This window comes from Rosa chinensis, chromosome 4, assembly GCF_002994745.2.
Source record: "Rosa chinensis cultivar Old Blush chromosome 4, RchiOBHm-V2, whole genome shotgun sequence".
In the NCBI taxonomy this organism is placed as follows: domain Eukaryota; kingdom Viridiplantae; phylum Streptophyta; class Magnoliopsida; order Rosales; family Rosaceae; genus Rosa; species Rosa chinensis.
The window spans coordinates 58,760,438-58,775,304 of NC_037091.1; the positions used below are offsets into that span (position 1 = coordinate 58,760,438).

A 14,867-nucleotide genomic window follows, 5' to 3' on the forward strand; every position below is an offset into this window, starting at 1 on the left:
CGTAACTAATCAGACTGGTGCGGCGGCCTGGGTGGACCAAACGGCGAGAAACTCGTCAGGTCTCCGGTTAGAACCGGTTGCATCTGTCTTTGGGTATACAGCCTGAGAAAGATAGGTCTCTCCCCTCCCCCTCTAAATGGTCGAAAGAAAAGTATAATCGTCGTTTATGGTCCAAATGACTAGTAAACCGGTAACTTTAGGTACGGGGCATAACAAGTTGGTTAGCGCCTATCCGGCCTCTGGGGTCAGGGTGTAGGCATCTTTTTTTCAAGGTGTCCATAGTGAAGTAGAGTCTTTGGTTTTTGGGATTTGGAAAAGTTTGGGTCCAATATTGAGCTTCTGGTGTCTGGATTTGGAAACTTTGGATATGTAGTGCCTTCTCTTAACCTGCATCAGCGATTTGCATATATCAGCCAAGATGAGGTGGTCTGTCGACCATATCCGTACTCTAGCTTGAAGGGCAAGGAAAAAAATATTGGTTTATGTGGTGCTATGTCTTTATACTATGTCTTAAAAATCTCCATAGTTATAGGCTTGTTTTAATAAGTAAGCGTTGAGTTCGAATATAGGTGGTTTATTCTTATGTATCATCATAGCCATCTTGACATGCGTTTATTGAAATCTACATTTACTCAAAAAAAAAAAAAAAAAAAATTTGTTGGCAATGTGTTTTCCTAATATGTAAATTTTTTTTTAATTTTTGTTTTTTATGCTTGTTGGGTTTAGGACCATATGCCCAGGGCCGATTAAATGTATACAAGTAATTAATAAGCCGAGAAGAAAATTTTCGAGCTCAATCCAATGGGATTGTTACCCAGCATGAGGGAATTTGGGGAGGTCAGCATGTACCTTGGGCCTAATGCATAAATAAGTCCTATAAATAACCCTTTTTCGAAAGAAGAAAAGGAAAAAAAAAAAAACTAAGAAAGTCGCATCAGATCGACATAGGGAAGAGTGTCTCAAAACAAAAAGGTAAGGTGTTCAAGAATTCAGATGCAATAGGAAGCCTCACGTTGTAGACATTATATGAAAGTTGAAAATGCAATTTCAAAATTTTCTTATAAGAAAGGAGGAAAAAAAAAAAAGGCCAAGAAAGGATGTTGCTTATCTCACAAGGAGGAAAAAGATGCTTAAAAGGAAGCTTTCACCTTAATTTAGATGAGATTGAGTTTAACGACTATAATCACAATTTTCTCTCCACCAATTAATATACATAAAAGGACCTCATAGTTTCATTATAGAAAATATGACCCCATATTATGAATTGGCCTTCCCAATTAAGAAACAAAAAATGAATTGACATATGTAGCCACGTGATATATGTCAACATCAAATGACACTTATAGTCAGTCCATATATAACATTGCCACATAAATTGGAATCTCAAAATCAGGTGCTCCCAGAGTCTTGATTTAACATTTCAACTAACACAGAGAAATTAGAAAGGAATTTAATTTGATTCCGGAAACTAAGCCATCTTGGCATCTTAGAAGGAAAATTATATGTTTGAGAGAGAACAAATGTCCACGAAGCTTTGCATATGCTCAAAACTACTAGCACAAACAATGGGCTTCCCTCAGAGCCCGGCCCACATAATTCGTGTGGACTCCCAACGACCAGGAGTATCCGAATTTCATAATTTTCTTTCTATTGTTCACCATAATAATATATTCCATTACATGGCTAGAGATTTCATAAGTTTTGTTCACCGTTAAGTATCTGCCAAACTACATTTATTCTTGGGATTTATCATACATCCCACTATCTTCGAGCTATTCCGTATTTAATTTAAGGGGTTAATTTAATTCAAATAAACAGCTCATTAATTTATAACGCATGTTGCGCAACTATGTGCGCTCAACGATTACATTGTTGTAGTTTATAATGAACTTTTGTAATCTACCAAACTATTAATAGAATTTAAATTTTCTCCGCGACATAACCGATAGTTTTGCCCAACACGATAAATTATTTTAATTAAGTTGTATTTTTCATCTTTAACGCGCACAATTTGGACACTCTTTCATCTGATGTAGTAAAAATCGAATAACTAATTATCACTCATTTGCATCTAGGCAAAACTCTTTCTGCAACAAATAACCAAATTTCGTATATACCAAATCGAAATATTGAGAGTTGCGGTCAAAAAGTGTTCTTCCCATTTCTGATAATCCATAGTTTGAATCACCTAAATCCTGGAATCCATCGTGTTTATGAGTTGGATGGTATTACCATGTATAACCATAAAAGCAAAGAGCAGTTAATTACTTAATCAGTTCAAATTCCTGTGGTTGGGTCCGTAATAAAGTCCTGCATGCAGGGTTTTGCTGAAACAAGAAAACGCAAAAACAGTGCAGCTGGATTTTCCGGTTTTTCCTGAGCGCCTTTTACCTTACTGGGAAAAGGTACCACCCATACCGCTGGTTTTAATCCCACACTCCTCAGGAAACAACTGCGCCCCCACACACATTTCCCGTTTTGCCCTCACCAACTCCGCTCATAAATGCACCCTCTACACCCCCTCTGCATTTCCGTACTGTTCCGTATGAGTTCATGAGCCTCTTCTCTAATCTCTGATTAATTAGTCTCAAGGGGAGTGTTTAGGGGGGGATAATTAAGCCATGAGGACTAGCTGCAATGGCTGTAGGGTTCTTCGCAAAGGTTGCAGTGAGAACTGTGAAATCCGACCCTGCATTGAGTGGATCAAATCGCCGGAATCCCAGGCCAATGCCACTCTTTTCTTGGCCAAATTCTACGGCCGTGCCGGGCTTCTCAATCTCATCAACGCCGGAGCAGAACACCAGCGCCCAGGTCACTTTCAAACTGCACCCAGTTTATTCGAGACTTTTTCCTTTTTCGGTGTCAGATTTTCATTAATCAAAGATGATTTTATATATATGATTGTGTTGGATTCTCAACAGGGATTTTCAAGTCGCTGCTGTACGAGGCATGCGGAAGGATTGTGAACCCGACTTTTGGGTCGGTGGGGTTGCTCTCTTCCGGGAACTGGGCCCAATGCCAGGCCGCCGTAGACGCTGTGCTCGCCGGCTCACCGATCGTTGAAACCAATGCGCCAGTCCCACACCTGAACCCTAACCCGGTTCAGGGTCCTCCTGCCAACTCCTGTGACATACGCCACGTGTCCAAGGACACGAGCTTGGGTAAGACGAGGAACCGGTTCAAGAGGTCCATGACCAGGCCGAAAATCCAGCTCGGCTCGATCACCGAGGCGGCGGCTGGATGGGGGCGGGTCAACCCACATGAGTTGGGCCAGAGTTCTAGCGGAGGTGGAGGGGAGAGGAGTATGCACTCTGTGGAAACAGTGGAGGCTCCGTGGATGATGAACCGGGGCGAACCGGACCCGGTTGGGAATGATGATGAGGAGGTCGGGTTGGAACTGACTCTTGGCCTTGGCTTCGGGAAATTAAACGGAAAAGAGTAATCATCAAGTTTGGTTATTCTGGGGTTTGGTTTTGACGAGTGGAAGGTAGAGTTAAGACAAGTAATTACAAGTGTGCTTCATGCAAATGCAAAGAAGCATATGTTTTGGCGGCTTCGAATTGGTCACCTGCTTTTCTTTTGGTCTTTTCCAGTCTCTGTGTTCTTTCTGGTTTTCTTAGGAAGTTAAATTTGGCTTCATGTAAAATTAGGTGGAGTATCTTTTGGGTGTAAAACATTAGCACAGATCATAAAGATCGTAAGAGATACATGATGGATATGATGATACATCATATGCAACTATACAACTTTTTGTAAACCGTGAGTATTAAGAAAATAAGAAGAATAAGCTTCTCTCTTTTGGGGTGTGTTTTTCGTTTCCTTTCTTTTCTTGATAAGAAAGATGATACATGTAACCTACAACATTTACTTTTAACGAGTGCTTTTTTTTTTATATCCACTTTTAGGTGCATTGGAGTACAAATATTAAGATTTATTGAAAAGTTGGAGAACTTTGATTTTATCTCTACTGGTAGAGGCCTCAGAAAGAATGTGCGGATGTTCATAAAAGTGACTAGACTAGTTGTATTGACATAATTAATATAAGTATTGCTTGATTTGGTTTCAAACACACCTGGGATCCACTCCAGTGGCAATTTGTATCCTTATGTTCTATTAATAAACTTTGCATTCATAGATTTTTTGAAAATAGGGCCATGTAAATCTATAATGCCAAATTGACTAAAAACTCACATGCCCATCGAATAATTTCTCATAGGAACAATGTAAGTGACAAATTCTCGCTTACATGATGGACAAATGCTAATGTTTTTTTAGATTAAAAATCTGTCTGAACTGATAGATAAATGGAATAACTCATTTTGATGAAATGGATCAAATTGGTCAAAATCTTAAATGCAAATTTGGTAAAATAGAACTTAATAAGAATGGAGTTTGACATAATAATGCTTGACATTTTACAAAATTCCAAAATGGTCTAATTGATTATTGTAGTTCACTTTGGCTCGCAACTCAGCCGTTGTCACAATAGCAAGATCATTTCATTTGTAATCATAGTTAGTAAAAAATGGGACGTGTATAGTACGCGAAACCTACGTACGTGCATATATTATTTGGACATTTTATCAAATTGTTCGTTGGAAAGTTCGGCAAAATATTTTTAATTAATTAAATAATTATTTTTTTAATTAAAAATATTAATTTATATTTATTTTTGTTCAATAATATGTGTAAAATATGGGAAAAAAGTAAAAATCATGTATAATACATGTATAATACTTTTGACTTCAAAAGTACAGAAAATTTAACGAGTCCCTTTTAAGAATACGAAGTACGGAAGTATTTTAAAAAAAAAACGTAAGTATATGTTTTATTCACGTATAATACAAAAAATTACTAGCTATGTTTATAATTAAATTGCCATGTTTCCCAAGTAATCCCCAATTTGCTAAGGCAACTGTTTCACATGAAGAATGAGATTTGATGCTCAACTTGATTGATGAATTAATTTGAATCAGTTTTGGTAATACAAAGAACTAAATTAATCGCACTGGACAAATCCTACATCCAAAAAACATATGTAGAAATAACATAGATACGAGTCTAAATATTATTAATTTGATCCGTATACAATCTCACGTTTATTCGATGTGTATACAAAAAAGTGTTCTTGCTGGTTTACTATAAGTAAACTTCACTACTTTAGCTGTCCATGACTTCTTTATTAAGCGTAGGAAATGTAGATCCTGAAGCTGCAAACGAAGCTCTCTTTACAAACCTTCCTTTCATTCTAGGCCTCTTCTCAGCATTCAGCTTCCGAACTTCGTATCTTATTTTCTTCGAGAACAGCCTCGTCCTCCTCTTTTCTCTGTACCTTGATACCCTCGCCTCCCTCCCTCCGTCAGTCATTGCCGGATGTAATCCAATTACTCCATTCAAATCTCCATAAGGGTAATGAATTAATTCAGCTCCATTTGACGTGCCCTGAAAGACATTTTCACAAGTAGCATGAGTTTCAAAATTAACCTTTAAAGTAATTAAGTAACTAGCTAGTACAAGGTAAGAGCTAGAGGGATTAATTGGGTCAAGAATTACTAACCATGGAGTCAGGCAAGCAATCGGAGTCCAAATCGGGCCTTTCTCCGAATGTCCACGGAGATCCTTTACTTTCGCTATCCCATTTGGTAATCACAGCATCGTAGTCCAGCCTCAAAAATATCTTCCTCTTCTTGCAACTTTTATGCTCTTCACTACTACTCTTCATCTCGCCATGACTCATTGTCACTCCCAATTTGTCATCATCCTCCTCATCTTCAGCGCAGGAGGCAGGCGAGTCGTCGTAGTCTTCAAAGTTCAACACAAACGGCTCCCTCATCAGATCGATCTCCGTCTCAGCTTGGCACTCCATATAAGCATCTTCCTCGTCTTCAAGCTTCACTCTTCCGGTACTACCCTCCTCCGTTGTTGTGGATTCCTTTTCATGACAATCCAATAACCCCAACCCTTCCATGCCAAAACACTTATCGTCATCTAGCCCTCTCCCCAATAAGCTATCAACATCAGCTGCAAAATTCGCAAGATCCATATCACTGGGAAGATCAAAACCATGCGACGAAGATGAATTTCCACTTCCCACACGGGAGTAATTCGGCTTCGAAACCGCTTTGGATTCGTTGGAAACGGTGTTGGAATTAGGAGAAGTGCAGAGCTCCGCAACAAAGGGATCGTATACGGGAACCCTATACAGAAGCTGCTCCTCCTCATTCTCCTCATACGAAAGGTCGTCCGCTCCGACCTCCGGAACAAGAGGAAACCGATTCCGATGAGTACCGGACTTGCCGTGCCGTGGCGTCCGCGCCTTTTTCGTGAACCCTCGGTGCCATGATGGCACTTCTGATTTATCACAACTCCCGGAGTTGGTCGAGGACTTGAGAATCGACGACGCCGTTTTCAACCGGACACGTTCGTGTCTGCGTGCCAACTGGTTCGCCGAGTGGACGGAGGAGTCGCACGCTTGACAGAGAAAAGCATCGTCAGCAGCACAGTACCATCTAGCTCTCTTCTTAATACAGCTGTCACACGCTCTCGCCGTCTTTCCGCCAACGACGTTCGCTGTTGCCGCAGAAGCAGAGGCAGCTGCTTTCTTGTTTGAAATCATCTAGCAGAACCAAAAAGAGAGTAGCAAATTCAAGATTCAAATCTCAGAGCAAATCCAAGATAGTATACAGAAAAAAGAGAAGGTTGCTAGGTTGTGCTCGCTCTTTGCTGGAGTGTTCTGTGTACGTATATAAGGAGGAGAGTGACCCACAACCGCGCTTTTCCCAGTAGATTAAGCTTTTGGATTGCACTTTTGGGAGAGGATTGTACTTTTTGGGTCCTACGATACGCCTTATCTGTTTCCCGATTGGTCGAGTTCGGAAAGTTAATCCTAACCCTCGGGCTCTCATTGGCTGCTTTCCCCATCTAGGGATTTCCCATTTGTTTTCTTTATATTATTGGGTCCCCTGCAAGGAGGTGATAAGTCCTTGCATACCATTCCCATCATCATCATCATCGTTGTCGATCTCAGTTTCTCTTCTTCTTATTTTCTGCTCGACTTTTCATCGCTAAATTTGAAAGAGACGCTTTTTTGTTGGTTTGTCCTGGTTGCTCCATAATGCATACATTATCTGCTTAAAGTTCGGACTTTTGTATCAATGGTCCCTATGGACCCTGTAATCCACATGTCTTCTCGTAAAGTTTTGGTTCCTATCACATAAATCGTCTCCGGAGTGTGGCATGACAACTCGGCCAATAATATCTTTCCACCTTAACATAAAGATCATCAAGTGCTCGATCCGACTCTAGATCTCACCCTAGAAAGCTCACCTACATAAACACAATGAACGTGCAATTAAACACTACTATTGCTTCATATATATATATATATATATATATATATATATATATGCTATATGTGTCAAAAAATTGAAAGAGTTCATATATAAGTATTTACATAAGTATCTGTATTTATGTTGGATTTCTTTTTATTATACATGTCTTGATGACCTATTCAATCACTCAAATCATAATTGATGTAGGACGAGAATTTGACTGAAGAATTTGGAGATAAGAACTTGGTATTAAATTAATTTTTTTTTAAGTCTAGAATTGCTCGTAAGTTATTTTTTTGAATATATCAAGTTGCTCGAATAAAGAGTAGATTGTCGACTTCGGATGAGCGTCATTGATAGTGAACTTATTTGCTGAAAGGAAAAGTGAGATCTTTAATGTGAAGCTTACATTAATTTAGACGCATGTCTTCCAACACATGTTCGCCAGTGATGCAAAATTGAAAAAATTTGATAATTTTTCAGGTTTCTTAAGGTAATTTATTTATCTTACTATTTAAGTTTACGTTTTCTTTTCCTAGCAAGAATAAGTTTATATAGCTAAGTAAGTTTTCCTTTTAAGTAGGATTGTTTACTTTCCAAATGGATATTGGTTAATGCTTCCATAAGGAACCTCTTTCGTTATATTTTCATAGAGATGTACGTAGGGAACATGGTCTTGGATCATAATACACGTAGTGGTCCGAGTTGATGTTATTAGTCCATATGACTTTTAGTTATTTCTGATTGGTTTGATAATTTAAATTTTATTTTTATTTTTTCACCCCTGCATGGTCTCTAACAAATTCAAGTGATATTATTGGTTTGGACCACCACATGACAGTGACACGTGGTAGTCCGGGACCACATAATAATTTCTTAGGAAATGGATTGTGGGATTGTAGAATTATATGATCGAGCCTAATTGTTAGAGGGTATCATTTTTTTTTTTTGGAAAAGAGCTGGAGCAGTTGCTTTTTAGCTTTGATTAATGAAATTGCGGAACATGAGGGGGGGACATAAAGTCTGAACCTCATATTACAATAAGTATTAAAAGAATGTCTTGAAACAATACCAGGATTCTCCACAAAATATATGTATTCTAACAAGCACTTATTAACAAAGAGTGCATGAATGACTACTCCATTTACTTTGACGTAGCGGTGACATACCGGAAAGATAACTTTATCACGAAGAAGCATCATTACAAATAGCACATCTTTCCCACTATGTTGCCTCACATGAATAAATCTAGCGCACTCAATTTCGTCCAGTAGGAGATTGCATTCATTTGATTAAGTAAATGGCACACCGTCCATTTATCAGAGGGTATCATATGTGTACTAATTTTGCCTTTTTTCTAGGCCATGTATTGTTTGATATCATTATTCTTCGTTTGGGTTGGTTGCTGGAATTCAAAGTTATATATCCTTAGAAATCAACGTTTTTGGGGTCCATAGTAATGTCAAATTTTTTTTTTTTTAGAATAATAGTAATGTCAAATTTAAACAATCAATCAAGACGAAAAATAATGAGATCAATCAACAAAGCATCACTAAGAAATGGCGAAATTAGTACACATACACTTAGGAATATATAAATAGAAAATAAAGCTCGAATTTTCATTATGGCCATAAATCTACTCTTGCCTTAGCATGCATCATTCAATTACCATTTACCACATTGAGAATAAAGTGCACATATGAACTTCAAGCACAAGAATCTTATAAATTGATTAGCAAAACATTGAATTTCCCAAAGTCATGCTCTCTATCATTTTGAAACCATATAATCATTTAAAGTTCATTCTCATCAATTTGCTTGGAAGGTTATAAGGCTCAATCGAAAAACAAAAGCTACTCAAAACTAATATAATAACAAGATTTTTTATTTTAAATTTATTTTTCTTTACATTAAAGATCTCATCGCGGATAACTGAACTAAAATTTACCAGCATTTGAAATTGAGAATTTTCTCAAATAGGAATCGACTTTACTTGAATATTACTCAAAGTTTGGACAAAAGTCACTCTTGGATTAGTATTTGTAGAGAGAGACGCATGGAGTAATCAACTTGGAAAATGAACTGATGATCAAGCCATATTTGTAGGTATGAGCTTGACAAACGATGGATAATGAAAAGATAAGTCTTTGATTGACTAATGTTGGCAGGATTTTAACTTTAACATCTGCTAGAAGAAGCATCTGGATAAAGCTGATGTGGAGATCTCATCGTGGATGGTAATGTATGTGAATGAAACCCGAGCAGAAGATTACCACAAAGGACGACGGAATTCTCATGAAGAAATATCGACCATATTCCTTGGCCACTTTGAAAACGATTTGCAGTGTAGCCATCCTCGTAGGGCCTCCCACCTAGCCCCTTTTTGGCCATTCCCTTATGTCTCTCTCCAAAATTATTTTAAAATCTTGCTCACTTGTGTATTTTTGTCTACTATATACAACCCTACAAGATGGGATAAAATTTGAAAAAGAAAAAATCACAAATAGTTCTTGAACTATCGGTCACTAGTAACTTTCGTATCTCAATTTTTAAAAATATTAGATTTGTACTTGGACTTTTAACCCCCGACCCAATATTAGTACTTGAGAACATTAAATCATTAACCCCGTTAATTTTTGAAGGGTAGAATCATCCTTTCACTGTTCATCTTCTCCAAAGCTCTCTCCTATCTCTCTGCAATCCCAGATTTTTCATCTTCTTCATACCTCAGTTATCTCGATTATTAGGCGATGCCACGAATCACACACTCAAACCCAAAGCGAGCAAAAACGTATAGGGAGGAAGAGATATTAGAACCCAATACAAGAAGTTATCTAAATCTCTCTCTCTAAATTTTTGACGATTTATTTAAGAGATTGGAGGAGGAGATGAAAAAGATCGGCACCTTCATTCGCGAGCTTCCTCCTTCTTTTGAATGATGGTTGGTTTTCGTTTTTACGTACATTCCACCCATTTTTTCTAAACACATAAAAGTATGGATTTTGGATGAAGTTATACTTGAATCTTGTGGTCTTGAATGTGAATGGATTTTCGTGGAGCATATATATATATATATATATATATATATATATATTTCATGAATTCATGCTCTCGTGAGGTGGACTGTTGGTAGAACCATCGGTAAGTGTGAAGAATGTATTTGAAAAGAATAGTGGTGAGTTTTAATGGTAAAAACCTAAGTAGAAAGAGAAGCAAGAAGAAGCACATGGACTATGATTGGAGGTATGGTGTTAGTGAAGGAGTGGGGGACATGATTCATGAGAGATGGAAGACATTGGAAACGGCTCTAATAAGGAGTGTTTCATGGTCTTCTGAGCTTTTGCTTCTTCCAGCTTGAAGCCTATTTCATGGGTTTTAGGGTTAGTGGGAAAACACAAAGAACTCAACCTTTCGGGTTATCAGAGTGAGAACCCAAATACTGGGGAAGGAGGGAGAAAACCCAGAAGAGAGATTATTCAGAGCACCGCCGTACACTTGCACCAACATAAATGAATGGTTAGATTGCATTAAATACACTTTTTGTTTATTAAAAATAAAGTTGATAATAAATATCAAGGGTTGAGATTATTTTATAAGGGTTGGGTCACTTACACCGTCGGTGCATAGAATAATTTCCAAACCCAGAAGGCTAAAATAGCTGTATGAAGTGATAGTGAAATAATGGAAGGTGAGAATTCCAAGAAAACTAAGGTTCTTTAATTTTCACTCTCCTAGAAATACTAAGGGATTTGTTGGTGATTTATTTTTGTTTGTTTTGATTTCAGGAAATGATTAGATGATTGTGCGACTTATTGAAGAGAGAGAGAGAGAGGAGTGGTGTTATTGAAGAATAAGAAGATGAAAAATCTGAGATTGCAGAGAGATAGGAGAGAGCTTTGGAGAAGATGAACAGTGAAATAACTATTCTACCCTTCAAAAGTTAAAGGGGTTAATGATTTTATTGTTCCCAGGTACTAATATTGGGTCGGGGTTAAAAGTCCAGGTACCAATCACTACAAGAAAAGTAGTCTACGACAACAACATAATTACAGTCTTCTACAACGAGCAAAGAATATACATTATAGAAAACTGTTTACCACCACATGAGTCATTTACATGTTGTTAATTTGATTATCAACAACTTACCTCGCATGTTGTTATCTCCAAGTTGTGAATTGAGCTATTAACAAGCGGGCGTGCATGTTGTGACTTTGCAGTTCATTAAGGACACATCCCTATATTTTATTGAAAACAAAATGTTAGAAAATCTCACTTATCAAAACTATCAAAATTAGTCATTCAAAAAAAAAAAAAAAAAGTCATCGAAATTAGCCTCAGTTAAGAGTCCCCTATCTCTGCTCTCTACAAATCTAGTGTCTCCTCCCCAATCTACATGGACCTCCGCCTCATCATTTCCTACCCTTCCCTCCTCCGCCAAATCTCCCAACCCTAATCGCCGTCGTCCCCTCCTCCACCCACGACGACCTCATCTGCGGTGTCCCCTAGACCGCCCTCCCCATCGCCACCTGCATCAGGACCTCCCATGACGTCCCAATGCTCATGCGCCGCCAAGGAGGTCAAGGACTACGGTACTGCCAAGGCCATCGAAGGCGAATTCAAGCCCGTCCAGGTCTGCCTCATCATCGAGGACCTCGTCACCAGTGGCGCCTTCGTTCTCGAGACTGCCGCGCCGCTCAGAGTGCCGGGTTGAAGGTCAGTGACGCTAATTTTGGATTAAATTGTTGAAATTCGAGCTAATTTTGGATGCTTGGCATTGCTGATTGAATTGAGCAATTTTGATTGTGATTTGTGTGCTAATTGATGTACTTGCTTGGTGAAGCTGGAAGAGAGGAGCAAACATGAGCACTGACAGGGGCAGAGGTGAGTGCTTTGTTCAGTTTCTCATGAAATTTTTGCTGTAGTTGATAATTGGGTGAGGTATATGGTGTTAGGAGTACAATTATGGCTTCTACTGTTCTATTGTGTATGGCAGTGTCAGGAGTACAATATATCAGCAGAACCTTAGATCACCACATTTCTAGTTAGGGTTGAGGAATGGTCGGAAAACTTTTGCTAAACGCTGAAAGCTAGACACTGGACTATAATAGTGAAGGGGGAGGAGGCTTTTTTGTTTTTTTTCCCTTCTTCTTTCTTTCTTTCAATTGGTATCTTTGGTAGCCTTTGATGCATAACGTTCCTGATGTACAAGTGTTTACACTCCTCTAGAGACTAATGTAGTTGTTCAGCTTTCCCAGGTTAGCACCTGTTTTCCCTAAACAACAAGCATTTATCAGTCAATCTGTCAATCCATAGCAGCTATTATTATCTCCTTTCTGAAATGTATAGAAAAGTTGAGGAGTTGTGTCTGGGCTATGAAGCAGTGATTTGAAAAAAAAGCGTCTATGAGTCAATCTGTCATTATAATTATTGAAATTTTACATGCCTCTTATTAAACTAAATTGTCTTTTGTGGATTTTTAGTGTCGTTAACATTTGGAGCAAATTGCTGGAAAGTAATCCAACTATGTTTCAAAATAGTAAAACTGCTGAATCAGCTTTTGGTGCAGCAATCAAGGTATGCTCGGATAGAATGGGACAATTTGGCATGAGAGAGGTTAGTTGCTGCTTTTTGCAACTGATAGTTTTGTTCATATGAAATTTGGCATGTCACATGGCTTGTCTATGCTCGTCATAGCAGCTTTGAATATGTTTCCAGCTTTGAAATTTGGCATGATTTTGAACGCTATATAGGGCATATAGTGGCTGATCTGTGTTTATATTTGATAATGTAGTTTTTTACCGTGGCGTTTAATTTTTTTTTTTTTGGTTGATGGTATTGATACAAGACAAAGGGACATATGCTTGATGGTTTTAGATAGGAGACAAAGAACAAATTTGCTTTTATTCTGCTGATCAGGTTGTGAGAGATATCCAAGGAAAGTCTTTTATTCTCTATGGCACTACTTCAAAAGTCTCGTTTGTAGCTGCTGTAAGTAAATTCTTTAAATTCTTTCTTACAGGGATGTATCATTAATGTTCACCCGTTCCTCTGTATTTGTTTTCGAGTTCCAAGAATCTCTTTCTTACTATCATACTGATCATTAGCTTATGTTATTGAGCTTACTCTTTTGTCTTGCATAGGATGTTGATGGCAATGTTCCTTTCTTCTGGGGAATTGATTTTGAAGGCAATCTTGTTATTGCTGATGATGCAGAAGTTGTGAAGGACCGTGGGAAGTTGTTTGCACCATTTCCTAAAGGTATAAGTTTTCAGTATAACACAATATATCTTGCTGATATTTCATCCCACACACTATCCGACTTTATCGGGTTTAAATTCACTACTGTTCAATTTGTGGATAAGTCTAAGTGTGGTATGCTAATGAGTTTTGAGGCTTGATATGGCAATGCTATTACCATCGCGATCATTTAGATAAATGGTGTTAGTTTCAGCTAATATGCTGGTTTTGGTTGCTACACAATGATGTTATTTTACATGCTGTTTGTATACAAGTTAAAGGATTTCTGCTGTGTTTCTCATAATAATGATTTCTTTTTGACAGGGAGCTTATCAACAGAACGGAAACTTAGAGAAAATGATAGAGTGGTGGCTGAAGGAAAGATATCATCAACAAACCGAAGTACAAAAGTTCATTGTGTGCCTCTTGGACAAGAGTGTTGGAAGGTTTGGGTTGATGTGGCGCTTGATGATCTAGCCTGCTTCTTTTGGTTTACTATAAAACTGGAAGTATGTACCAGAACTGGAAGTATGTATAAATGAGCCCTCGGATCTTTATTTGTCCAAGAATTATGTATCAGAACTTCAATGAAGTGTATATTTTTCTTTTACATGGTTATAGTGGTACACTAATATTGTCATGTGAATGTGCTTAAGTAATGGTGAATGTTTAGAGGTACATGAAAGAAGAACCCAGCAAATTGTGCAATAATATACTGAAATGTTATAACAACGCATTCAGTAATATGACAACATACTATGTATGCTGTTGAAAACTAAAGACAATATGCTGAGAGCGTTGTTAAAACTTACAACACGCGCTTGAAACGTTGTTGAAACTTTATGACAACGTGCAAAGCTCATTGTTGAATAATTACAACAACGGCCTTCGCCTCTTTTGGCAACGTGCAAAGCGCGATGTTAAGGAGTCGGGGACTTTTAATGACTCTGGCATCTACAACATGCGCCAAACGTTGTCAAAAGTGATTGACAACGTGAATTGCATGTTGTTTAACATGTTTTTTCTTGTAGTGAATCTGATATTTTTAAAAACTGAGGTATGAAAGTTACTAGTGGCCTATAGTTCAGGAACTGTTGTGATTTTTTTCCCAATTTGAAAAGGTGTTCAAATTTATGTGACCAACTAGATGAATTTTGAGTGTGAAGGTATCACCGGAGTCGGCCAGCCAACTTGCGATTTCGTCGGAGTGTCGAAGTATTACTGGAGTCTGGCCACTGGTTTCACGGTTTGTCTCATCCAAGTTGTGTTTTGGTCGAATTATGATTCACTTTAATTGAA

At 38.0% G+C, this 14,867-nt stretch overlaps 3 protein-coding genes across 15 annotated transcripts; 2 read left to right on the top strand and 1 right to left on the bottom strand.

Annotated features, from left to right (window-relative positions):
- Positions 1-2,567: 2,567 nt before the first annotated feature.
- Positions 2,568-3,698, top strand: LOC112196195 (LOB domain-containing protein 42). Its single transcript, XM_024336502.2, has 2 exons — positions 2,568-2,811; positions 2,922-3,698. The coding sequence occupies exons 1-2, from the start codon at positions 2,622-2,624 to the stop codon at positions 3,440-3,442; spliced, it is 711 nt and encodes a 236-aa protein (XP_024192270.1). The 5' UTR covers positions 2,568-2,621; the 3' UTR covers positions 3,443-3,698.
- Positions 3,699-5,035: 1,337 nt separating this feature from the next.
- On the bottom strand, positions 5,036-6,869 carry LOC112197692 (zinc finger protein CONSTANS-LIKE 16). The gene is made up of 2 exons (XM_024338465.2): positions 5,558-6,869; positions 5,036-5,442 (listed from the first exon to the last, which is right to left on the bottom strand). The coding sequence occupies exons 1-2, from the start codon at positions 6,614-6,616 to the stop codon at positions 5,161-5,163; spliced, it is 1,341 nt and encodes a 446-aa protein (XP_024194233.1). The 5' UTR covers positions 6,617-6,869; the 3' UTR covers positions 5,036-5,160.
- A 4,730-nt stretch (positions 6,870-11,599) lies between these two features.
- LOC112197693 lies at positions 11,600-14,214 on the top strand. 13 transcript variants are annotated; one of them, XR_005809897.1, is made up of 7 exons: positions 11,600-12,044; positions 12,172-12,212; positions 12,510-12,586; positions 12,812-12,905; positions 13,177-13,319; positions 13,472-13,589; positions 13,893-14,214. XR_005809897.1 is itself a non-coding variant. In XM_024338467.2 (7 exons), exons 4-7 carry the CDS (start codon positions 12,855-12,857, stop codon positions 14,108-14,110), a joined length of 498 nt encoding a protein of 165 aa, XP_024194235.1. In that variant the 5' UTR covers positions 11,614-12,044; positions 12,172-12,212; positions 12,510-12,586; positions 12,812-12,854; the 3' UTR covers positions 14,111-14,214. The 13 variants fall into 13 exon arrangements, 8 of the variants coding, with proteins under 8 accessions (XP_024194235.1, XP_040374210.1, XP_040374207.1 ...); XM_024338467.2 differs by having other exon boundaries at positions 11,614-12,044; positions 12,812-12,944; positions 13,248-13,319; XM_040518273.1 differs by having other exon boundaries at positions 11,615-12,044; positions 13,248-13,319.
- The last annotated feature ends 653 nt before the right edge of the window (positions 14,215-14,867 follow it).